The 27,693-nt window shown below is 43.5% G+C and overlaps 1 protein-coding gene across 3 annotated transcripts in view; it reads right to left on the reverse strand.

Moving 5' to 3' along the window:
- Positions 1 to 27,693, reverse strand: part of ncor1 (nuclear receptor corepressor 1) — a 180,616-nt gene that overhangs the window by 146,974 nt on the left and 5,949 nt on the right. For all 3 annotated transcript variants that reach the window (XM_033045584.1, XM_033045581.1, XM_033045583.1), the window contains exons 2-5: positions 20,155 to 20,335; positions 17,677 to 17,798; positions 13,953 to 14,142; positions 6,205 to 6,384 (exon numbers count right to left, since the gene is read on the reverse strand). In XM_033045584.1, coding sequence (XP_032901475.1) covers positions 6,205 to 6,384; positions 13,953 to 14,142; positions 17,677 to 17,798; positions 20,155 to 20,262 — 600 coding nt within the window. In that variant the 5' untranslated portion in view covers positions 20,263 to 20,335. The remainder of the gene's footprint in view (positions 1 to 6,204; positions 6,385 to 13,952; positions 14,143 to 17,676; positions 17,799 to 20,154; positions 20,336 to 27,693) is intronic.

The following is a 27,693-nucleotide window of genomic DNA, read 5'->3' on the forward strand; positions in this document are numbered from 1 at the left end:
ATCACTGTGGTGGATGTTCATGTTAAAATGTGTTTTTGAGTGATCTGTTGCTTTTTATTGTATGACTGACCTGGCCAATGAAATTCCTCGTATGTTGCAAAACATACCTGGCGAATAAAGTGTGATTCTGAAAAAGGTCCTTCGATTCAACCGCCAACCATCATTCACAATCATTCTGTTATCCCAGTTTCTCATCCATTTCCTACACAATAGGGGCAATTTACAGAGGGCAATTAACCTACAAACCCGGTTTTTAGAATGTGGGAGGAAACCCACACGGTCACAGAAAGAATGTGGAAACTCCACACAGACGGCACCCGAGGTCAGGAATGAACCCGAGTCTCTGGTGCTCTGAGGCAGCGGTTCTACCAGCTGTGCCACAATGCTGCCCTTAAATAGAGCAAATGCATGCAAATAGAACTAGGGTAAGTAAGTACAATGATTGGCATGGAAAAGTAGACCGAATGGGTTGTTACACATGTATGACTATTGAGTCTCATCCTTAGAAAAGATGCAATCTGCAACACAGGATTGTTTGTGCTAAAGCGTAAAAATAATATGCGATGATAGGTTTTCCCGCTAGCGAGTTAAAAGCTCTAGAGTTCTGTAATTTCAAGTTGGCTCCAAGAATATCCTTGCCCTCCACAATGGAGGAGGCCAGCACAGGAGTGTTAAAGAGTGTTCCTCGTCTCATTAAATAGATCCATATACAAATTTTTCAAGACTCAATCCATTATTGACCCCCCCTCCCCAAGCGTTCTTCCATTAAAACCTGGTGCATCTCATTCCCCCAAACTACATCCAATTCCATACAATATATGTTTTGAGGTTGTAGCATGCAGAATAGGCAAAGCAGTTTGTGGTGCATTTGGTCTTTCAGTTGATAGATGCCACAAAATAAATTAATTGAATAAGATTACGGTGCACATTGTTGGGACAAACGTTCAATGTGGATTATAGAGTGGTTCAGGAAAGAACTGCAGACGCTGGTTTAAATCGAAGATAGATACAAAATGCTGGAGTAACTCAGCGGGGCAGGCAGCATCTCTGGAGTGAAGGAATGGGTGACGTTTCAGGTCGAGACGCTTCTTCAGACTGATATCAGGGGAGTGGGCGGTAGCGATAAAATATAGTCGGAGACTGGTCGGAGGGGAGGGGAGGGGATGGAGAGAGGGAAAGTTAGGGTTACTTGAAGTTAGAGTGGTTCATCTCAGTTCAGTTTATTGTCATGTGTACCGAGGTACAGTGAAAAGCTTTTGTTGCGTGCTAACCAGTCAGTGGAAAGACATGATTACAACAGATTCATTCACAGTGTAGATACATGATAAGGGAATGACGTTTCATGCAAGGTAAAGCCAGTAAAGTTTGATCAAGGATAGTCCGAGGGTCACCAATGAGGTAAATAGCAGTTCAGGACTGCTCTCTAATTGTGGTAGAATGGTTCAGTTGCCTGGTAACAGCTGGAAAGAAACTGTCCCCGAATCTGGAGGTGTGCGTTTTCACACACCTTCAGCCCGACGAGAGAAGAGGGAGTGACCAGGGTGCAACTTGTCCTTGGTTTGTGTGATGGTCTGGGCTGCGTCCACAATTCGCTGCAATTTTATGTGGCGTTAGAAGGAGCTGTTCCTAAACCAAGCTGTGATGGATCCTTAAAAAATGCTTTCATTTGCAGAAATTTATGAATAAACAATTTTCTCATGATGCAAATTGCAACCAGTGGAGTATAGTAGGATTCAATACTGAGGGCCCCTTGTTCATCATCTATATCAATAATTTGAATGACGAGATCAGGATGTTTACATATTTGTTTGCTCAGGTATAAGACTAGATGGCAACATGGTTTCTCTGAAGGACGCAGAGGGGCTTCAAAGTCAATTTTATTCGGCAAAAGACGCAGGCAATAGACCCAAGTAAATGACACGGGTAATATGGATGGTGAGAAGCAAGGTTATCCCTATGGTACAAAAGGTAGAAAAGCAGAGTATATTTTAAATGACGAGATTGAAAATATTTTGTGTTCATGGGAACCCAAGGATTCCGGCACAAAAAAAATGGAAGAAATTGCAAATTCAGTAAGCAATCAGTGGCAAACAGTTCATTGACCTGTACTACAAGAGGATTTGAGTACGAGAAGAGAGTGATTTGGGGCCATTGTGGCACCAAACCTAATATGTATTACACACAGGTCTGTTCTCCCCAACCAGGAACTGGTATAATTGCAAAACAGAAAGCCTTTCTAAAATGGAAAAATATTCAACATTTAGATTAGAGGGTTGAGGGTTGGAGGTATTCAAGGTATTGGAGGATTAGAGGGTTGAGAGGTATTCTCTTTGAACACAAATAGATGCGGAATTTGTTTTCTTTGGCTAGCATGTTCAGAAACAGGGCTAATAATCTCAAGAGAAGGGTTTAGCTATTCTGAGTACATATGGAACAACATGTCTTCATTCAAAGGGTGATGAATCTTTGGAATTCATGACTGCAGTGGATTGTGGAGGCTCAAATATTGAGTATATTCAAGTCCAAGTACAGAATCTTTTAAGATATTGAAACAAGGTGAAATTCAGATGGGATTTCATTGAAAAGCTGAGCAGGCACAATGGGACAAATAGTCTTAAGTCTGCTTCTATTCCACATGTTCACGCTCCTGGCTGGACTGGAAAAATTACAATCAATGTAGCTTCTTCTGAACACGTTTCAACTCTTTTGCATTAACCGTATTCTATTCCATATTGGAATCACTTGAAACTTTGAATGTCACCGTTCAATAATCATTATATGTCTGTGATTTCCCCCAGATTTTTCCTCCATCTCATTCTCATCTCTGCATAGTATGGAAAGTGAAAGCTTCCTCATGCTTCTTAATTCTAATTTTAGATTCTGCACCTGAGCTCCCAAAGCCATCCTCTCTCTCCCCAGCAATATACCATCAATGAAAGTTGATTAATAGAACATAGAACAGTGCAGCACAGAACAGGTTTTTCAACCAACGATATGTGTGCTGACTATGATGCCAAGTTTAACTGCACATTTACCTGCACATGGTCTGTATCCCTTGATTTCCTGCCTGTTCAAATATAACACTACAGCACAGGAATAGGCTCTTTGACCCACAATGTCTGTGTCAAACATGATGCCATTGTATCTGCCTCCACCACCACAGTTTATCTAATCCATGAGAGGCATAGATAAGGTGCATCGCCACAGTCTTTTCACCATGTTAGGAAAGTCTAATTCTAGAGGGCAAAGGTTTAAGGTGAGAGAGGAACTTTTTTTTTTTAAAGTCCCATTGAGCATTTTTTTCTCCACAGGGGGTGGTGGACATATGCAATAGGCTGATAGAGGGCAGAGCTCGAAATTAACGGTTGCCCAGGTGCCATTGACCACTCAAAGCACCGCCGGGCAACCTAAACGCAGAGTCATTTTGCCCGGCTTGGCAACCAGATACTGGTTTGTGCCGAAGATAGACACAAAAAACTGGAGTAACTCCGCGGGTCAGGCAGCATCTATGGAGAAAGGGAATGCGACGTTTTGTGTCGGCGGTGACGGCTGTAATGCATGGGAAAGATACTAGGTGCGGGGTGAGGGCAAAGGTTTAAGGTGAGAGAGGAACTTTTTTTTTTTTAAAGTCCCATTGAGCATTTTTTTCTCCACAGGGGGTGGTGGACATATGCAATAGGCTGATAGAGGGCAGAGCTCGAAATTAACGGTTGCCCAGGTGCCATTGACCACTCGCAGCGGATGACGGGTCCCGCACAGCGGCTGCAGCGACCGCGACAGCGGCTTCATCTCTTCTTCCTCCTCCCATCCCCAGCCCGCCCTGATAAGGGCCGCTGCTTGCAAACACGTTAACGGCGCTTTAAAAAAAGACCCTCCCGCACGCCGAGGCCGGGAGGAGGGAGGGATGGGGAGGCATCGGCGTGCGGGAGGGTTTTTTTTTTAAAGCGCCGTTAGCGGGTTTGCAAGCAGCGGCCGCTATCGGGGAGGAGGAGGAGATAGAGCCACTATCGCGGCTGCTGTGCAGGACCCGTCATTAGCTCCGACACTTCTGAAGCAGCTGCACCAAAGATACTATAGCTATAGGATATTTGAGCTGCACCGCTCGGCCCCGTTGGCTGGCGGAGGAGGGAGGCGGTGGCGAGGAGTTCCCAACGGCCAAGACAGCAGGCGATGTTGTCCGAGGAGCATTGACCCTCCTTCCTCCCCACCTCGCCCCCTTCTCTCTCTCTCTCGTACGCCCCCTCCACCACCCCACCCCCTTATCCTGGGACCCCTCCTCTCCATCCTGCACTGATCCCCATTCCCACCTCTATTCAGTCCTCACTGACATCCCCTGTGCTCCCCTCCCCATCTCCCCCCCCCCCATCTATTCATCCTGCACTGATCACCCTATCCACCTCGCATTAATTCACCTGCCACCCCCCCCCCCCCATCCATCCTGCACTGGTTCCCCAATTCACCCTGTACTTACCCCTTTCCCATCCATCCTGCACTTCTCCTCCATCCATCCTGTACTGATCCCCCATCCACCCTGTACTAATCCACGCATTCATCCCGTACTGACCTACCCTCCATTTACCCTGCACCTTCCCCTCATTCATCCTGTAGTGATCCTCCATTCATCCTGCACAGACCCTCCGATCCACACTGTACTGACCCCTCCCCCCATTCATCCTGCGCTGATCTCCTCCCACCCCTCATCCATCCTGTACTGATCCTCCCATTCAAGAAGAATGGGGGGGAACAGTCTGAAGAAGGGTCTCGACCCGAAACATTGCCTATTTTCTTCGCTCCATAGATGCTGCCTCACCCGCTGAGTTTCTCCAGCACTTTTGTCTACCCCCATCCATCCCGTACTGAACTCCCCCATTCAATACCACTGACATCCCCCGTGCTCTCCCCTCACAATTTTACTTACTCCAACCAACACGTAGTAATTCACCTGCCTCAATCCATCCATTCTGCACCAACTGCCTTCTAACCACCCCCCCCCCCCCCCATATATTCACCCCGCACTGATTCACACACACACACCCCCCTCCCTGACCCTATTGTCCTGGAAATGTCTTCAGAGCGAACATTGACTATGTTTGATAACGGAATGCAATCAAATGTTTTAATTCCCAATGTTAATATTTGTTTTAATCTATAAAGATGGATTAATTATATTGTGAACACGTGAAACATTAAAACAGCAGTGTTTGCTTGTCACTGCTACCATTGACACGTTATTACAGAATTCATTTTAACGGCAATTCAATGCTCATAATATGGAGTATCAGTACTGTAGTTATTTAATGAGCAACATTCACAACTATACGTACGCATATATGTTACCATGGTCCAGAATTTATTGACACAGGTTGATCATACGCTGAATAATCCAACCACATTTTTGTTTGGAAGTGGAAAGAACTAATAGAAATTGCATTCATTGCAATGTGTAAAAAGAGTTGAGATACTGTTTTATAATTTTGTTGCATGTCCTAGTGGGATATATCATGTCTTGATTGGTGAATGTTTAGTTTGTGACTTTATTTGAAGCAGAAATAATATGTGAATGCTTCTTTGAGTATAATTCCGACTGGTAACTACGAACTTCGTCCAAGCACATTATCGCACGTGTTATGCAAGCCATCTAAATTACCACCTAAACAGCCATTTGGCAACCTAAAAGGCTGCCATGGTTGCCCGGCTGGCAACAGGGAAAAAAAGTTAAGCGAGAGCCCTGGAGGGGGTAGTAAAGATGGATACACTTGCAACATTTAGAGGACACGTGAATAAGAAAGGTGTGGAGGCATGGTCCAGCTCGTTTAGGCAACTTGGTTGGCAGAGGCAGAAGGGCCTGCTTCTGTAACGTATAACTAACTCTAGAGCTACATTTCATACTTTGTTCTGCAATGGCCCCCTTTCCAATAACTTCTCCATCCTTCACTCCTCACCCACCACCAGTGCACATCTCGGTTCCGTTGAACCACACTCTGGGCTGCCCACTTTCAAGATACCGTCACCTCCACTTCCACCAGCTTCTCATGCTGAGCAACAACTTTCATGACGCACACCTAGCTCAATGAGGATCAACCCAAACAAAATTCAAAATGCAGATTAAACTTCTTATGCCATTTATGAAAACAGGAGTAAACACGTCTACATGTAGACATACACACAACCGAGCACTGTACCCATTGCACAAACTCTCAATACCTGCTTTTTCTTCAGTTTGAGGATTTGTTGCTCCACTTTGGCTATTTCCCGATCGACACGGTCCATGCTCTGGATGAGCTCCTCTTTGGATAGCTTGGAAGGAGACGAATCCTGTTCATCACCACCCTGCTGGTTGGTAGATGGGGATGATGGAACATCAACTTTCATTGAAAAGGACTCCTTAAAAATAAAACACATCAGAAGAGGAAGGACACGGTGAGCAAGTTTCAAACAAAGAATTTCTTTGCAGGAAGCCTGAGCCAGGTGGTTTGGGACAGCATTTAAGGAAATGGAAACAAAATGAGTAGGATAGAACTGAAACCAGTCACAACAATTGTTATCAATGTGACGTTAATGCTGTGATGACACTGAAGGCAAACACTGGAACACAGCAAGAACACAGAATACCAAGTCACGCAATACATCAGCAATCCTTCCAGGTGAAAAAACGACCAAGATTCAACGGAGAAGCAGGCTTCTCCCAAGTACACCGATGACATCCGATGAATCATTTTCAAAATTTCAATTTATAGAGATACATGGATCATTAACATCACCTTGACATGCAAAAAAAAATTTGAGAGTTACACAAGTATTTTAAGCAGTTTATCATATCAGTCTGAAGTTCATTGATCTCACAAACCATGGTTTAATGCCAACCTGTGTGAAAATCGTTCCACAAAATTAAACTGAAGGGGATGTAATGATAACTCATGGGTAAACATTTCTGTATTCAAAATGTTCATGAATAAAGGGTTGATGTTTAAGAATGCAGCTTTGATGGAAGCAAATTTGCTGGACACATTTTAAGGTGGTGTATTCATTAAAATCTAAACAGATTACTTTCAACTCAAGACACATTATCTCCTTACTTCTATCAGCTCCTTACTGCACATAATGGCACATACTCCAGAGAGTATCAATATGTGAATGCGCCTCAACACATACAGCAAATAAAAATGCCCTCCCTTTTACTCAGTTTTTCCTTAAGTTGGAATATAGTAAAATGTCAAACCACATTAACTGCAAGTCATCAAGCTTGCATGCCCACTGCCATAAAACGCCTTGAATCAACAAAAGCAGGTTTCCTCAGAACACCATTTACAAAGTTTTCTTCCAAGTGAACAACCTCACATTTGCCATCTTCATGCTCATTCACTAAAGGCATCTCCATTGTTTTGCAAACACTCCTGCCTCTTCTCCAAACTGATTTGCACACTTCATTTAGTTAGATCAGCAAATCAGGCTACATTTCGGTCATGACAGAGAACTTCTCAAATACCTTCCTTTAAAAATGTAATAGACTATACTGCTAAAAATTGTTGAATGTTTTGATAACAGTTTTTAACTACTTCAAATGAAGCAAATAAATAATAGTGCACTTTGAATTTATAAAATGGTAATTTAACCCAATAGTTACCACAAAATACCCTAATTCCAATTCCTGCTCTACCATTCAATCATTTATTAAGCTCATGACATGACAGTTTCCGCTGTAGAGTCAGAGTCATACCACACGGAAACAGGCCCTTTGGCCCACGCAGACCCATCTACACTAGACCCTGTCTGCGTTTGGCTCATATCCCTCTAAACATTCCCCAAACATATACCTGTTCAAATGTCTTTTAAAGGCTGTTATAGTCCTCCGAGTGAAAATATTTCCCCTTTCACGTTAAACCCATGTCCTCTGGTTCTTGATTTCCCTACTGTGGGTAAAAGACTGTACATTCACCCTATCTATTCCCACGATTATTTTATGTACCCTTATAAGATCACTCCTCAGCCTCCTGCGCTCTAGCAAGCCCAACCTCTCCCTATAGCTCAGACTCTCAAATACTGGTAACATCCCTGTAAATCTGCACTCTTTGCAGCTTAACAACGCCCTGCCTATGGAAGGGCGACCAAACTGAACACAATACTCAAAATACAGCTTCACCAACGTCTTGTACAATTGTAACATAGAGGTTTCCAGTCTAATAATCCACTGATCAATCTCAAGGAATTCTTTGATGAGGTAACAAACATCAGACATGTAATGTTTAAAATCAATATCTTTGGGTTTTTTAAAAGATGGAAAAGGTAGTTAGTAGAAAAGAACTGCAGATGCTGGTTGAAGTCGAAGGTAGACACAAAAGTCTGAAGAAGGGTCTCGACCCGAAACGTCACCCATTCCTTCCCTCCAGAGATGCTGCCTGCCCCGCTGAGTTACTCCAGCATTTTGTGTCTACATTCAAAATGGTAGTTAGGCTGGCTGAGGGCAGAGTCGGGGTGAAGGTTGTCAGACTATCAACCGGTATTGATCTACAGAAGGGCCTTGACCTGAAACGCCGTCTGTCCATTCCCTCCAGATGCTGCACGAGCTGCTGAGTTCCGCCAGCAATTTATATTTTACAAAAGATGCCAGCATCTGCAGTTTCTTGCGTCAACTGATATAAACTAGATCAACGTTTGGATTGTTGCCCCCAATTTATAGAAACAGTGTGAAGTCAGAAATTGGATGCCTAGTTTCGAATTTTAGTTGTGTTTCCAGGATATGTAGTTCTTACTTGGGAAGATATTAATATAATTATAAAACTGGCAATATAACTGGCAGACCAAGTTTAATGTAGGCAAGTATACACTAGTGGATTGGGTAGGAATAATGAGAAACCCAAATACTCTTTGGGATAATGAAAATGAAAAAAAGTCTATAAAATTCTGGAAATATTATACGGGTCAAGCAACTTATGCAGAGAAGACATTTTTGTCTTGATTTTGAAATTCCAGTATCTGCATTATTAGACTTTTGCATTACTCCTCGGAACAAGAGTCCGACTTGTTCAGATAAATTTGAAAGGAAGAATTTGAGTCATAGATAGAAATACCTGAAATTAATAACACAGATTATGAAGGCCATAAATAAGTGTTTGTACATTTCTGGGGAATTGAATTGAAAAGCAGTGATTTTAAATGTAAAAAGCCTTAGGATTACGGTAAACAACTAAAAATGTAGATCTGGAAATGCAGAAAAAAAATTACGGAAGATAATACCAGAATCACTATGGTCTATGTCCATAGCTCCCTGATAGGTGCAACACCGGTAGAGTGGTAAAGAAGGTAATATGGTATACTTTCCTTTATAGATCAGGGTATTGAGTACAAGAATCAGGTACTCATGTTAAAGCTTTCTAGGACTTTGGTTTGGTCTCATATGGAGCATTATGTGTAGATCTGATTGCCCCATTACAAAAAGGATGTGGAGGCTTTGGAGAGGGTGCAAGAAATATTTACCAGAACGCGGCCTGAATTAGAGGGTATTGGATATAAGAGTTTGGACAGCCTTGGATTCTGTTCTCTGGAACTTCAGAAGTTGAAGGGTGACCTGATAGAAGGCATAGATTGGATTGAGTCAGAATCTCCCCCCCCCCCCCCCTCCCCAGGTGGAAATGTCAAAGACTAAAGAGCATAGTATTAAGGTGAGAGGGGCAACGTTTAAAGGAGATGTGTGGGGCAAGTTTCTTTTTTACTATAAGGAATGGTGGATGGCAGAAACGTGCTGCCAGGGGCGGTGGTGGAGGCAGATATGAAATGCAGAAATTAGAAGGATATGGATTATGTGCAGGCTGGAAAGATTTGTGAACTGGGCATCATGTTTGGCACGGACATTGTGGGATGAAGGGCCGGGTACTGGGCTGCATTGTTCTATGTTAATCAAGAATTCTACCCATCAAGAAACTGATTTGGCTGAGGAGCGACATGCTAGCTCTTTTAAAATTATTAAAGTTTTGATTTGAAGATAGACAAAATGCTGGTCAAATCTATGAGGGTCTCTGATAAATCTAAGGGGAAATTCAGGAAGAGCATCGTTACCAAAGTGGTGAGAATGTGAAACTCACTCACGCAGAGTAAGCGGAGTTGAACTGCTGAGAAGCATTTGACGGGAAGCTGTGAAAACAGAGGAATTAGCAGAATCCATAGACTTTGGCAGAAAAGATGGTTTCTGTGAAGCATAAAATATATTATGGACTCACTGGGTCAAGTGCTGTCTCAGTGCTGCAAATTCAATGTCATTTCATACAAGTGGATATTTCCCCAGGTCTGCATTCTAAACCCCTCAGATTTTACTGTCTATCTATACCACCTTCCCATTCAGCTTCACACTCTCAACCAGAAAGTAAATTTCTATTCTCTCTCCATATCCCAATTAAATTTTAAGCCTCTCTTATCAAATGATCTCATCAACCCATTTAATGGGAACGTTCCACTTTCACATCCTCATACCAGGCCAGAGTTATCGTGTTATACCATCAATAATCTTTACATAGTTGAGTTTAACATTGAATACATACAATGGTGGCTTTAATAAAGAATCATACAGATACACCATTGTATTTCACATTTCCATAATTTTTACCAATAAACCCAGTGTTTCGATAGCTTTCTTAATGGCCTTACCCACCTGAAATGCTCCTCACTGTAAGGAATCTGAAACCATCATATATCCACATCACTCAGGAGATCAGAATTAAACCTGGGTTCAATATTGGTCTATTCCCATGCAACAGATTGCACTCTGCGGTCAGGTCTGGACAGTGAGACATCATGGCAGATTCCATGATACCTTGATGTGCAAAACTTAAGAATTAAAGGTCGTAAGATAGTCACACCACCAACACTGCAACAATCATCACAGTAACCCTTCTCACCATTCCACATAATCATGCCCAATGATCCATGGAAACTGTACCTTTACTATCTTCTGGTGCTTAACCAAGGTACACAAGAAGCCCGTTCTGGAGTCAGATGCTTACCGCAAGTGGTCACACTGACCTTGAAGTCATTTTGTTCAAAATGAGCAGAATCATGAAACACAAATGTAACCTCTCATTCAGATGCTGAATTCCACCATTACCCTAAGATTCAAGTCAGTTTTGGATCTGACCTATCAATTTATCATGAATACAGTGACTTAATAAATTCATAAAATTTGGGAGCAGAATAAGGCCATTTCAGCCCATCAAGTCTGCTCCCCAGTTCAATCATGGCTGATCTATCTTTCCCTCTCAACCCCTCTTCACCCCATAAATCCTGACATGCGTACTAATCAATAATCTGTCATTCTCCACCTTAAAAACACCCAATAACTTGGCCTCCATCACCGTCTGTGGCAATGAATTCCACAGAATCACCACCCTCTGACTAAAGATATTCCTTCTCATCTACTTTCTAAAGGTATGTCCTCTATTCTGAGGCTATGGCCTCTGGGCCTAGACTTTCTCACAAATCTGGATCGGCCTACCAGAGAGATCATGTCAATTGCTTTACTAAAGTCCATTTAGACAACCCCCACTGCCCTACCCTCAATCTGTTATGTCAAAAATCTTTAACTTTGAGATACTCAATCACGTTTATAAGATTGTATATAGAAAGTTGCACCGACTGTATTTTTAAACTGGAAATTTTAAACTTTTACGTTATTAAACTGGAAAGTGGGGGTCCCTGTGGGGATGTTACTGGGACTGGAGGATTTGAGAAACAAGATGGATGGTGTGGATAGGCTAGGGTTTTGTTTCCCTGGAGCACAGGAGGTGACCTCAAAGCTTCATAATATCATGAGGGACATAGATAAGGTGAATGTCCAGTCTTTCCCCCAGTGTGGGAGAGTCTCAAACGAGAGGACACAGGTTTAAGAGAGGGGAAAGATTTGAATGGGATCAGAGGGTGGTGAATATATGGAACGTGCTGCCAGAGGCAACTATAGAGGAGAGTACAATTACAACGTTTAAAAACATGAAAGGAAAGATTTGGAGGAAGATGTAGCAAATTCAGGCAAACGGGACTAGCTCGGTGAACAACTTGGTCAACATCGACAAGTTGGGCTGAGGGTCCTGTTTATGTGTTGCATAGCTGGGGAAACTATACCTTCCAGACCAGATTGCCTTCAGAGTAAACAACAAACTGCTGAAGGAACTCAGTAGGTCAGCAGCATTTGTCAATGTTTCAGGTCAAGATCATCTACCTGGACTGAAAGAATGGAGAGGAGATGGCCTGAATAGAGAGGCGAGGGCGCTGGGGCAAGAACTGGCAAGGGAAAGGTGCACCCAGGTGAGGAGAGGTGGGTTGTTGATGGATTCGGGTGAAGGAGAGAAGGATGGAAATATCCATCATCTGCAATCCTATGTTACCATCTATCACATCTCAGTCTCCTGCCATCTCTTGTCCCGCCCGCTCACCTCGTTATACTGGCTACCTCCCCTCCCTATCCAGTCCAGATGAAGGGTAGAAACTAGGAACTGCAGATGTTGATTTACAAAAACAGACAACAAGTGTTGGAGTAACTCAGCAGGTCAGGCTGCATCCCTGGAGAACATAGGTAGGTAACATCTCCAGTCGAGACTCTTCTTCAGATGAAAGCTCTTGACCTGAGATGCCAACTGCCCATTTCACTCCATAAAGTGTTACTTGTCCCACTAAGGTCCTCCAGCAGTTTGTTTTTTGTTCCAGTCTCCAGCATCTACAGTCTCCTGAGTCTCTACCTTGGTATTAGACCCTTACTAGTATAGCTATAAAAATTCAAATGGCGAGAAAACAGGCATGGATTGAAATTTTGAGCTTGTTCTGAACTGAAATGTCTAGCTCTATTCTATCTACAAGTGCTATCTCGGAGGTTTAGTAACAAAGCTTCAGGACACAAGCCTCCCTGGATTCAGCTAACACTCACACTCAATGAGAATTATGTATTATCCTATGATATTTAGCACTATTAAGTTTTAAAAACAGGAGCCCTTAGAGCAAGGGGGGAGATTTATATTATCATTCCTGGGGAAGGCTGGAGCTCTATATGCCAGATAGGTTGCACCTCAACAGGGGCAAGACCAACATGCTTGCAGAAAATGGCAGGACAAAGGGATAGCTAAAGATTTTAACTTTCTTAACATGAATTGGAACAGTTCCAATCTACAGGGTAAACTATACAAGGAGCTGAACACCTTAAAAGTATAGGCTTTAGAACAATTTTAATTAGTGCCTTGCAAGACCAGCAAGGGAGAGGGCAGCATTGGACTTAGTGCTGAGACCCAGGGCAAAGGTAAGTGCAGTTAAAAGATATAATTACCATAAATTTGCCACAGGAAACGGATGACGATAGATTGGGGTAAAATGTTCCAAACTGGGAAAAAGCCAATTTTACGAGGCTGAGATTATGATTTAATAAAATGAACGAAACAGAAAATTAAGGCAAATCAATACAAAAGCCATGAGAATTATTCAAGGAAAAGCCGGAAAAGATTCAGTACTATGCATCTATTAAAAGAAAAGGGGAATTTGCCAATCTACACCTGCATGGATGCCAAGAAATACTTGGAGCATTACAAAGAATGACGCTTAGTTGTTTAGTATAATAATTTACTGCCAACAACCAACAGAATAAATTATTTGAAACAATCTGTGAAATCTATACAATCCAAGCTTACTCTCACTCAGTTAAAACGGAAAAACACAAGCACTTGAAAGCTGAAAATATTTTAAAAGTCCTTCAGATCCACCCAAACGTACAATGCAAGTTAGCTCACCAAGCTTGGACCCAAATATTTTGTTGAATGCTTTTCTACTTAAAAGGGTAATTTTTCCCAGGTGCTAACGAAATAACAACTGCGTAATTCCACGTTTTAGCTTATTTCACTGAGTTGCATACATATAGGCTCGAAGATTATATATTTTAAATGAATACACCATCTATAGTGCTGCCTACTCTATCAACCAGCACTTACCTTCTTCACCTCTGTGGGTGCTCGAAGCCCCTCTGGGAGAGGGTGCACTAGGGGCAGTACTGTAGCACGCTGAAAGTGGGGTTCAGGTACCTGTTCAAGTCGTGGACGTTTGGTTTCCAGTGAATCGTGATCAGGCTGGCCAGCCACGCTATGGTATGACTGATCATAGCCACTCCTCCTCTCTTGAGGCCTGAAAAACAAATAATTTTCCCAAATGAATTAGTCTCTTCAATGAAGAACTGAGTAGACAAATCAATAATCTCAAGCCCGTGTAGAATTTTAATGTAGTCATGGAAAAGAACTAGAGTCAGGATCTTATGTTGGGAGAGGGCTGATTCCAATTCTACAATACAGAACCTGGTAAAAGTAGCCTTTGGAGCAGTTGTTGGAGAGAATGCAAAAAACGTGTTGAAAAGCCAAATAGTCAGAGTTTAGAGTCAGCATGTCCCTGTAAGGGTAAGATTAAGGAATCTTGTTTGACAAAGGAAATTGAGGGAGCCATATGTCAATATAGACAATTGGTATCCTTGGAAGTTGAGAGAGAGCATATAGGAGAGAACTGGTTAGGAGGGTAAAAAGAGTCATGAAGGCTTGACAAGCAGAATTCAGGAAAATCCCCAAATCTTCTACACATATTAGAAGCAAAAGGGTAGCAAGGAAAAGAGCAAGTCCCCTTAATACTCCAATCCCCATGAAGTGCTTCGAAAGGCTGGTCCTCTCCCATATTAAATCCAGCATCCCTGCCTCACTGGACTCCCATCAATTTGCATACAGGGCAAATAGATCGACAGAGGATGCCATCTCTCTGGCCCTTCACACTGTCCTGACTCACCTGGACAGACAGGGCACGTATGTGAGGATGCTCTTCATTGACTATAGCTCTGCATTCAATACGGTCATCCCCACCAAGCTCACCACCAAACTCCACCAGCTAGGCCTCAGCTCACCGATATGCGCTTGGATCCTGAACTTTCTCACGGAGCGACCGCAGGCAGTGAGACTGGGCCCGCACCTGTCCTCCACCATCACCCTGAGCACCGGCACACCACAGGGTTGTGTACTAAGCCCCATGCTCTACTCCCTCTTCACTCACGACTGTGTCCCTGCATTCGACACCAACACCATCGTGAAGTTTGCAGACGACACAACAGTGATTGGGCTGATCACCAACGGTGATGAAACAAAATACAGAGCGGAGGTGCAGAACCTGGCGGACTGGTGCGCCAATAACAACTTGCCACTAAACACCTCCAAGACCAAGGAGCTGATCATTGACTTCAGGAGGTCCCATTCTGGAGAATACGACCCAATCTCCATTTATGGGGAAAGTGTGGAGAGAGTGTCCAGCTTTAAGTTTCTGGGCACTCACATTTCAGAAGACCTCACATGGTCCACAAACACCGCCGCGCTGGTCAAGAAGGCATAGCAACGACTGTTCTTCCTGAGGACATTAAAAAAGACTGGTCTGCCCCAACAGCTGCTGACAACGTTCTACCGCTGCACCACAGAGAGCATACTAACGTATGGCATCTCTGTGTGGTATCTCAGCTGCACGGAGGCGGAGAGGAGAGCTCTTCAGCGCGTCGTCAACAGAGCGCAGAGGATCATCGGGACAGAGCTACCAGCCTTGGAGGGCATCTACCACACGCGGTGCCTCAGGAAGGCCCTCAGCATCCATAAGGACTCATCACACCCCTGCCACGGTCTGTTTCAACTACTTCCCTCCGGCAGACGTTACAAGGCCTTCTACGCCCGAACCTCCAGACTCAGGAACAGTTTCATCCCAAGAGCTATAGCGGCTCTGAACCGGCCCTAATGAGTGCCCCCCCACCCACCCCCTTTGGACAGTCTCCCTCAGATGGTCACGGCAATCAATTCAGCTTGTTTATTTATGTATTGTATTTATTTACCTTTCCTGGACATCAGTGGAGCTGCACACTAAATCTCGTTGCACTGACGTGCAATGACAATAAAAGATATATTATTATTATTATTATTATTATAACCAACGGAAAATGTAAGTGTGGAGCCATGGATAAGAAACACTTCTTGTCAGTAATCACCAGGGAGAAGGATGTGGAGGATAGAAACATAGAAAATAGGTGCAGGAGTAGGCCATTCGACCCTTCGAGCCAGCACCACCATTCAATATGATCATGGCTGATCATCCAAAATCAGTACCCTGTTCCTGCTTTTTCCCTATATTCCTTGATTCTGTACAGTTAGTGGAGGTGTGCGCTAATACTCTGAAACATTTGTAACAGGAAGAAGGAAGTTAAAGATTAAGGTGGATAAAGCCCAGGGCCTGATGGGATCTATCCAGGGGTGCTATGAGAAGGGAGGAAATTGGTGAGGCTCTGATGGAAATGTCTTCATCTTTATTAGCCTGGTGACATAGCATCCTGACTCCCTGACGTCCTCCTGCCTATTGAACTTACTGTTATTGACTTCTGTATCAACTTCCAGCCTTCCACCTGCCTCACGCCACCTGGTCCCTGGAAGAATCCTGGTCCCTGCCAATCTCTATCTTCCCGAGTAACACTGGAAAAACTGCCCGCCAGGATATTGGTTCCCCTGCAGTTCAGGCGTAACCCGTCTCCTTGTACAGGTCATCCACCCACTGCCCCTGAAGAGATGGTACAAAAATCAAAAATCCTGCCCGAACTCACCCATCGCCATCTTTCTATTCCAACCCTCACTAGCAAGTGTCACCGGGAATAATCTGGGAATTACAACCCTTGAGGACATAATTTTGTCCAATCATAAGAGTCAGTATGGAGATTACGAAAAGGACACAAAGTCTACAAAGGGATGTAGCAGGTTAAGAGAGCGGAAAAAAATTGGCAAAAGAATATAATATGAAACAAGGTTATTTTGTTGATAAAGTCAGAAGCCGGTAAATCTTCATTGCTTGGGAATGCAGTACCAAAGTTTAATTTAGTTTATTGTCACGTGTACCAAGGTACAGTGAAAAGCTTACATAAGTCTTACTCCTTACACAAGTTTGGCGAGAGCACGTGTGGATATATCGCATGGAGTTTTGGTCAGCTTATTAAGGATGGACTTGCCAACATTGGAGGCAGTGCTGAGAAAGTTAACTTGGTACGAGTACAGAGTACAGGAGGAAGATCAATAATGTAATTATTTAAAACTGAGATGAGAAAAAACTTTTTCACCCTGAGAGTTGTGAATTTGTGGAATTCTCTGCCGCAGAAGGTAGTGGAGGCCAATTCACGGGATGAATTTAAAAGAGAGTTAGATAGAACTCTAGGGGCTAGCGGACGGAATCAAGGGATATGGGGAGAAGCCAGGCAAGGATTAGTGATTGTGGATGATCAGCTATGATCATATTGAATGGCGGTGCAGGCTCGAAGGGCCAAATGGCCTCATCCTGCACCTATTTTCTATGTTTCTATTATATAATCTAGAACAAAAATCCTGCTTTTGTCATTAACTAGACCAAGGAGCTGATTGTTGAGTGCAGGAAGAGAAAGCCAAGGGTGCATTCACTTGTCTTCATTGGCAGGATGGCAGTCTAGTCATAATCCTGGGCCTCCATTTTGATAATCTGTCCTCAGCCCAGCACATTCTCAGAGCAGCAGCAATAGGCCACATCACATATTCCTAGTACTTTTTTAAATTATTAAACAATTTTCCTTTCAGCAAGAAGAAAAATGAACCATAAAAAGGACAATTCTTTAAATGCAAGTTAAAAATCACTAACCTGTCAGAGGCTGGATGGAACTCTGAAAGCAGGGAAGGTCGTCTTCGGAGTTGCTGATGCTGCTGTTGCTGCAAGAGTTGCGAATCCTGAAGGTGAGAACGATAATCTGGAACTGCAAACTCCTGCAAAATAACAGCCCTCAATCAGATTTTGTATTAATCAGCATGGCATGCAACTGAATAATTAAACACTTGTAATGCTGCTTGCAGCCAAAACAGCAGGTAACGTGATGAGGACCACATTTCCCATTAACCTAACGCAGTGGTTCTCAACCTTTTTTCAGTGATGTACCCCATGTGAAATATTTTTTCAGCCAAGTACCCCATAACCAGCGCAAAAATCTATTATTTTTATATAATATAATATAAAAATATTTTAAAATCTCACGTACCCCCTGGAGTGCCTTCACGTACCCCCAGGGGTACGCGTACCCCCATTTGAGAACCACTGACCTAACGGATAGAGAAGCTACATTGTACTAGTATTCAAAAGATCCATAAAGATACTATTTTGTTTTTTATTTGCGACAAACACAGTTATTTGGTCCAGGAGCTGATGCTGGCTCTGAGCAATTCTATTCATTCCATCCCTCATGTATTTCCCTGCAACCTTGACCCTTAATTGCCTGTTAATTGCCCTTAATTCTGATTAACCACCACGGTCGTATAATTTATAGTTGCCAATTAGCCTGCACTGCACTACATGTTGGGGATGTGGGAAGAAACCAGAGCACTCTGAGGAACCACTTTCACGATGATGTCAAACACTGACACCCTGCCCATTGTGTTCTGGCAGCTCCTGAAGGTAGAGGTCTCCACTGGTTGATGAAGATGTTAGGTTCCTAAAGCACCCATCGTTATGTGAAAAAAACGAGTTTAACCCTTAACTTTGTGGGAAAGTTGCCCAAAGCATTAACTTTTGCAGGAAGGTAGACAAAAATGCTGGAGAAACTCAGCGGGTGCGGCAGCATCTATGGAGCGAAGGAAATAGTCAATGTTTCGGGCCGAAACCCTAAGGGTTATTTCACTGAGTTATTTCAGCACTGTGTGACCTTTATGTGTTACTGTTTTCACAGACTTGTGCTCCCGAGACTTCCTGGAGCAACACAGCGCTGCAGCTCGTAGAACGGATGCCTCACAGTGGCAGAGACCTTGGTCCTGGGGTCTGTCGAGGTCTCACAATGTCTTTGGTACAATGTGGGTTTCCCATGTGTGAGCTGGTAGGTTAACTGGCCTCAGTAAATTGGTACGTGTGCAGAATCTTGGGTAGCAGGGGTAGGGAGAAGAGAGTTTGAGGATATGCAGAGAATAAAAAATAGGATTCATGTAAAATGGATGGTCAAAGGTGGGTGCTGACTCAGTACGTCAAAAGGCCTGCTTCAAAGCTGTACAACCCCTCCCTACCCTTTGTTGGCTTTTATTTAATCCTATAATACAACAAATTTCATATTCAATTATTATGTACACTAAAAGATGTGTTCCGAGGTGTAAATATCATGAACAATTTGTCCTGGACATCCGCGATGAAGCTATGGCTAAGATAGCACACCACCTCAGCTTCCTCAGAAGTCCAAGGCAGCTCTCCAATGACACTTACCAGCTTTTTCCAAATGCAACCTAGAAACCATCCCATTGGAAGCATCACAGCTTGGTTTGGAACTCTCTACCCATTAATAGCCGTCCTCAAGACTAAGAAATTGCAGGAAGTTGTGGATGTAGCCCAGCCTTCCTCCTCCATCCAGACTTCATGCTGCCTCAGAAATGCAGCCGACATAATCAAAGGGCCATTTCCTTTCCGGTTATTCCCTCTTTCCCCACTCCAGTCGGTAAATTTAATTTACATTTAATGTTTTTTTAATTTAAATATCTAGTAGTACATGGAGCTCAGAAAGACTGGAGAGGTATAGTTAATGGATCAGAGGTGTATTGTTGTATCATTATCATGTGTCTTCTGTTGTTCCGGCAAACAGATGACCTGGCAAGGCTACGGACCTACGATCCCCGCACACTAACACTATCCTAAACATTACAATTTTACCAAGCCAATGTGATCAGCCATGATCACAATGAACGGCGGTGCTGGCGCGAAGGGCCGAATGAACTCCTCCTGCACCTATTTTCTATGTTTCTAATTTGCCTACAAACTTATAAGTCTTTGGAGTGTAGGAGGAAACTGGAGCACCTGAAGAAAACCCACGCAGGTCTACCATGACAGTAAAATCTCAGTCTTGCAGCACAACACTAAGCAGTTTTCTCCACTAATCAGCACTTCCGAAGCAGCAGCCAAACGACTGTCAGGCAGTGGCAGGCTCTCATATTGGGGTAATCGCAAATTGGATTAACGAGCATCTATCAAGTTCGATGTGTGCCAGATAACAGAGTATATATTCTACTTAATTAATTCAATATGAAAACCTGCAACAACAAAAAACAATCCAGGCTGTAGCACCTGCTATTTCAGATAAAATCTTTAACCTACCTGTTGATGCCTGCCACTGGAGAAGGTATACTGAATCGCATGAGCAGGGTAACGGGTCGCATCCGCACCAAAGGGGCCTTGCCCGGAGGGGTAACCTGAACTTGACATTTTTTGGAGTGTCAGTCATTCAAGTGCATCCTGCGAATCAAGCCACCATGTCATCATCTTTCCAGAAGAACACCTAAAAAAAACCAGAACCATCAGCCATATGTCCCACCTCAGCTTGCATTAGCTTTGTCCACATCTCCGTGCTAATCATCTTTTCCCAACTATCTTTCACCATGAGGAACTAATCTCACCGATTTACTGTTGTTCTGACCAGCAAATACACATAGAGTCAGAGTCAAATACAACAGGAAAAGTCCCTTCAGGGCACCATGTCTATGCCAACTATCAGTACTAATCCTATTTTCTAGCACTTGGTCTGTAGACTACCATGCCTTGGTGATTCAAATGTTTGCCGAGATGTATCTTAAATGTTTTGCAAGTATCAGTCCTGGATACATCGACTTTGGGGAAAAGCTGATGATCTACCGTACCCACACCGCTGCTAATTATGTTGACTTTAATCAGGTATGTCCCCCTCCCTCCCCCCAAATCCTCGAACCGCCAGCCTAAACAAGGTAGGCTATCCAGTATCTCCTTACATTCCGCCCCAGGAAACAACCTGGTGTGTCCACATATGTGCAAACATGTCCGCCCTGTAATGTGGCAACCAGACTGCATTTTATGTATCAGCTGATCACCTACCAATCTTAGTGCAGACTGGGATTATCGTTTTGCCGAACACCTGTGATCAGTCCGCTTTGCTCTACCGGTAACCCTTGCATCCCCTCTCTCTCCATCCCTCCCCCACCCTAGTCATCGTACTAGTTTCTCTGTCTGTCTAACTCGTTATCACCTACCCCACAGCTAACAATAGACCATTGAGGGTTCCACCTTTCCTTGATCATTCATCGTTGCTTTTTGCATATCTTTCATTCATTTGTTCTATTTACCTTCTATATCTCTTGTTTCCCTTTCCCCTGACTCTCAGTCTGAAGATGGGTCTCGATCGAAACGTCACCTATTCCTTTTCTCCAGAGATGCTGACTGACATACTGGGTTACGCCAGCTTTTTGTGTCTATCTTCAATGTTTTATAAAGTTGTGCCAAGAGCTCCATGCTTTTGTATTCAATGCCCTAGCCAATGAAGGCAAACATTAAAAATGCTCTCTTCGCCTACCACCAGCTTCGGGATCTTTGGGCCTGCACACCAAGGTTACTCAATACTCCCAAGAGCCCTACTATTCATAATAAACGTGCTGCCTTTATTTGACCCACCCTCTACCCCGTTTATCAGTACAGAGCATGCACCACGAATAGTTACACTCTCATGTTACGCTTCACACAGTTACAGACATTTCAACATGAAAATCAATACTTCCATCAGCAACACGTTGTTAGCAATTTATAAATTAAACCAAAACTCTGTTTGTGCTTGAAGTGCATCCATTAAACTCCAATTCATTAATTAATAAATATTAATCAATGTACAGAGGAAAAATACTCCAGAGGCTACAATCATACCTTTTTCATCCAGGGATTGGCTGGAATCAAGAACAGTGAGTGGCGTCGGGGGAGGTACTCATGCAATAATTAATGATCACAACAAAAACTTGAATCATCAATGCCTAGAACCAAGTGCTAGAAAATTGAATTAGAATAGAAAGGTACTTGATGATCAGCAGGGACATGGTGGGCCGAAGGGCCAGTTTCTGTGCTGTATGATATGCAGGATTAGCAGCCAGAGGTCGTGCTCCATGTAGTAATGAAACAGTAAGAAGGGCGATGTAGACCTGCAAAATGAATTTAGGGAGTTAAGTAGAAAGTTGAAAAGCAGTTGTATTTTGAGCACATCCCTGTGCCACATGCTAACAGATAAAGGAAGATAGGACAGATGAATGTGTGGTGAAGAAGGTGTTGCAAGATGAGGTGCTTCAGTTTTTGGATCATTGGGATCCCTTTGGGTCAGGATGACTAGTCTGAAGAAGGTTCTTGACCCAAAACATCACCCATTCCTTCTCTCCAGAGATGCTGCCTGTCCCGCTGAGTTACTCCAGCATTTTGTGTTTACCATCGATTTAAACCAGCATCTGCAGTTCTTTCCGACACAAAGGACATTGAAGATTTGGTCAGGAAATAGGAAGCACGTGTCAGGTGCAGGTACATGGCATAAAAGTCTGTTGAGGTTTATATCTCCATTAGCCACAGGTGAATTTGAAGAAGATTGGAGGAAAGATAATTTTGACTCTTGCTCAAAAAGAGTAGAAAAATAAGCCTGGAAACTACAGGCCAGTGCATTGAGTAGTTAAGCTGTTACTGATTCTGAGGAGCAAAATTTGTGTTCACTTGGCAAGGTTGAGACAGATTAGGTGTTAGCATGGGAGATCATATTCACACATCTGGTGCTTTTTTGAGAATGTAACTAAGAAAATCAATGAAGGGAGAAAAACAGTGACTTATAGATTTCAGTAAGGTTTTTAACAAGATTAACTCAAATGGTATGTTAGTCTAGGTCAGGGGTGTCAAACGCATTTTAACTCATTTTAGGACACGGGCAAAACGCGTCTTTATGCGCGCCGGATCGTGCCAATGCAGTCTGATCTGGCACCGCAGACAGCTGCAGCCCGCTCTGGCATCGGGGAAATCCCGTGGGCCGGATCGGACCTCTTCGCGGCCGCATCCGGCCCGCGGGACACTAGCTTGACACCCCTGGTCTAGAGGGTTAAGGCACAAGGGATCTAAGATGTGTTGGCAATCTGGATCCAAAAGCGGTTTGGTGATGGGAGACAAAAGAGAGTGATGGATGTGCATTTTTCTGACTGTAATCTATAACCATGGATGAATCGCTGGAATCAGTGCTGGAACCATTGTTGTTTACAATATACAAAAATATAGGTAGCCTGATTAGTAGATTTTCAGATGATATTCAAATTGGGAGTCATAGATAGCAAAGGACATAGAACATTACAGCACAAAAACAAGCCCTTCAGCCCACAATGTTTGTGCCATGTTAAACTAATCTCTGCCTGCACATGATCCATATCCACCCATATTCATGAGCCTATCCAAAAGCCTCTTAAACGCCACTATTATATCTGCTTCTACCACCACTCTTGGCAGCGTGTTCTGGGTACCAAGCACCTTCTGTGTAAAATATCCTGCCCCACACATCTCCATTAAAATGTTCCCCGTCACACCTTAAAGCTATGCCTTCTAGTCTTTGACATTTCCACCCTGGGAAAAAGGTTCCGATTGTCCGCCCTATCGATTCCTCTCATCATCTTATGAACTATCAAGGTCACCCCTCAGCCTCCAACGAAAACAATCCAAGTCTGTCCAACCATTCCTTATAACTAATACCCATTAATCCAGACAGCATCCTAGTAAACCTTGGGTATGGCTTGACTATGCTCAGGTATGGTATGATTTGACTGGATAGCATGCATACAAAATGTTTCTATGTATCTTGGTACATGTGACAATAATAAACCAATACCAAACCTCTTCTGTACCTTCTTCAAAGTATCCACTTCCTCCTTGAAATGGGACAACTAGAACTGCACACAATACAGTAAACCATCGTTATTACAGACCTTTTTATAACAATTTTGGTTATAGCGGACGGAGTCCCCACCGTAATCAGACACCTGTGTCTCTTTAAGAACACAGGCTGCTAGTTATACTGTGGAGGGAATTGAAATCGACATGCAATGACCGACACCTGTGCAATGATGAAGGATACAAAGCGATGGAGTAACTCAGCAGGTCAGGCAGCATTTCTGGAGAGCATTGGTATGTGATGTTTTTGGTCGAGACCCACCACTGGATCACTCCGCACACCCGACGGCCACGAGACCAAGACCAGCAGCAGCACCTGGAGATGCAGTGTCAATGACCACTGAAGCAGCCGCCGACCCGCGCCACCACCCTGACTGCTTTCAGACCAGTCCAACTGACCTTCAGTCAGGCCGGGCTAACGATGCCATCCCCAGCCGCTTCCAGGCCAGACCTACCGACCTTCGCCTCCAAACCAGGCTTGCACCGCCTCGCCAGCTGCTTCAAGGCCAAACCCTTGCTCAGCCGATCATAGACAGCACCTGCCACCGCCCCTTACCCACACTCTAGCCACCCGCGGGCCGCGACCAATAACTCTGCTGATCCTCACCTCTCCCTCGGCTACCAGCAAGCCAGGGCAGTCAACTCTTCAGGCCCAGTTCCGGACCGCGAGCCTGAAGAAGGGTCTCAACCTATGTCACCTATCCATGTTCTCCAGAGATGCTGCTGGACCTGCCGAGCACTCTGTGTCCTTTTGTGTATTAACCACCATCTGCAGTGGTTTGTTTCTACTATCTATACAATGATACTCTATTACTCAGACAATCAACAATAACGAACACCATCCCCCCCCCCTCTCCCCTCCCACGTCCGTTATAACGAGGATTTCATGTACTGCAAATTCAGCCTAATCAAAGCTTTGTAAAGCTGCAACCCAACTTCCTGGCTCTTATCTCAACATCCTGACCAATGCAGGCAGGCATTCTATATACCTTCTCTACCACTATCTACTTATATTGTTGCTTTTAGGGAGATATGGACATGGATCCCATATCTTGGGACCTTGCCATTAACTGCATACTTTCCCCTCACATTTTACCTCCCAAGCTCAATGCTTCACACTTGGCTTAAAGTCTTAACAATGCCTTAAAATCCATCCGACATTTCTCCATCCATTTCTGTGGCCGATCTACATCCTGCTGTATCCTTTGACAACTTTCCTCACCGTCTGCAACTCAACTATTTATGTGTTTTCTACAAACATACTAACTAACCAATTTTTGTTCAAGTCATCTATATCTATCACAAACAATTGAGGTCCTAGCACAGACCTCCAGTCACAATAACACCCTTCTACCACGACACTGTCTTCTATAGGTAAGTCAGTTCTTAATCCAAATTGTCAAGTCACCATGGATCCTATGCATCTTAATCTTCTAGATCATGAGGGACCTTGTCAGATGTCTTACTAAAAGTATAGATACTCGTTCACCTTCATCGTCATTTCGAAAGACACAATCAAGTCTGTAAGACATGACTTGTCCTACACAAGGCCAGGCTGACTGACCCTAATTAGCCCTTTCTCTTTCAAAAGTAAGTACGTTTTATCACAAAGTACGTTTTATCTTAAATAGCTTCCCTACCACTCACTTGAGGCTCGCTGGTATATAACCTATTTCGACATCCATTTTTAAAGGAACAATGCTTGCCAGTCCTCTGGGACATTACCTGTGACTAGCGAAGACACAAAGATCTTCGTCAAGGCCTCTGCAATTTTCTCTCTTGCCTCTCTCAATAATCTCTCAATGGTAGATCCCATCAGGCTCCACCTTAACCCTCTTCAAGAGAAGCAGCACCACTCAGCAATTTCAAGCCAACTTCCCACAGTCCCAGTTCTACTGAAGTCTCTGCAGAATTAAATTTTAACTGTTACATACTGCCTTGTGTTGAGTGTTTCTAGCATGTTTTTTTTTTCTTCAGATTTCTAGTATTTGCAGTTTTGTTTTATTTTCATTAATTCAGTTGTCCATACATTTATAGTTTGCCCATGTTTGGATTTTTCAATTGCAACAAATTGATGATTTTTGCAGCAGACGGTATTTTTTACCATGATCAATGTCTAATTTTGCTATTTTCATCCACTGCAGTCTTGAAAGCATAACACACCTTTTAAAGGTTCTCTTTCAAAGCAACAGCTGCAGTTTGAATTGAAAGGTATTCACGGGTTTGGTGAAAACCGTGTGTATGATGAAAATAAAAAAATTGCAATTGCTCGATAGCGGAAAAAAGAAAACAGGGGGGAAAATAATCTGCAGGGCAGGCAGTATCTGTGGAAGAAACGGTTCTGACCTGGTACCTTTTGTCAGGACAGTGAATAGTGAAATTGTTCTGAATAGGAAGGTGAATGCACCTTGTAAAAAGGTACTAATTTGGAGCACGGCAAAATACATTGTTTTTAGGCAGAAACTCGGGATGGTACACTGGGAATAGTTGTTATTGGGCAAGTCCCTGTCTGACATGTGGGAGTCATTTAAAGGCCAGTTGAACAAAGTTCAGAATATTTGATAAAGCAGAAATAAGGATGGCATGGTAAGGGAACCTTGGGTGACAAAAGACCTTGTAAACTTGGTCAAAAAGAAACACAGGCAAGGTTTGAAGATGGAATCAGACAGGGATTTGAGATATATAAAGGAGGAAAGAACTCAAGTAGATGATTAGAAGGGTCAAACGGGGCCACAAAATGGCTTTGGTGAGTCGGATTAAAGAAAATCTAAGATCTATTTATACCTAGATTAAAACCTAGAGGGTAACTAGGGAGAAGGTAGAACTGCTTACGGATAAAGGAGGGAATTTGTGCTTGGAGTCTGGTCATGTAGGCCAGATACTAAATGAGCACTTTGCATCTTTTTATATGAAAAAGGACATGGAGGACAGTAAGATCAGTGTGGAGAATACTATCTCCCGGCCGAGTCGCCGACATATCCCACACGGTGCACCAGCGAGCCCTGCTTCACCAGCTACCGTACCATCCGGTTGATGGAGCTGTTGTTGCGGCTCACGTTGTAGCCCCTGGCCGACAGCACTTTCTTCTGGCAGCTGCCACTGAAAGAATGCGCTCGGTTACCGTGGGGGTCCCCCCTCTCACCAGCTGCCGCTTCTCCCTTTGCCTTGTGCACTCCCCCTCCCTCCTCACCCTCATTGATTGGAGAATGCTTCACCGCGGAAGATGTTGGTGACTCCAGGGAAGAAGGCAGCAACAGAGCATGGATGGACAAAGCAAAGACTGACTGGAAGATACAGCAGTTGATGAGAGGAGAGGGAGTCCTGCGGTGACCGAGTGCATCCCTTCGGTGTCGGTGGTATTGAAAGGACACAAAGTGCTGGAGTAACTCAACAGACTGAATCAGTCTGAAGAAGAGTCCCAATCCAAAACTCAATGTTCTCCAGAAATGCGCCCCTACCCGCTGAGTTATTCCAGCACTTTGTGTATTAACCAGCACCTGCAGCTCTTTGTTTCTACCCAGTTTTAAGATGATTCAGATTTGCCCAAAATCTGACTTGCATAAGGGTTTACGGAACATAACCATTATGTAAGTCGGGGAATGTCTATATGTAAAATTTGGAGAGGCATGGACAGGGTAGACAGCACAGAAACTTTTTTCAGGATGGAAATATCAAATATTAGACGGCATAGTTTTAACATGAGAAGGGCGAAGTTCAAAGGAGATGTGCAGAGCAAGCGAATTTAGTGCCCATCAAGACACTTCTCAAGTACCGACAGCAACTCTACTTCCACTTGAGGCAGGCACAATAACATTTAAAATACACGAACAAGTACATGCATAAGAAAGATTTGCAGGAATATTGTGAAAATGCAGTCAAATGGGACTTGATTGAAATTGGACAGAATACTCCACTTGTGACCAAACATGTGTTTTA

The sequence above is a fragment of the Amblyraja radiata genome, chromosome 28, assembly GCF_010909765.2.
Source record: "Amblyraja radiata isolate CabotCenter1 chromosome 28, sAmbRad1.1.pri, whole genome shotgun sequence".
NCBI classification, from domain to species: Eukaryota; Metazoa; Chordata; class Chondrichthyes; order Rajiformes; family Rajidae; genus Amblyraja; species Amblyraja radiata.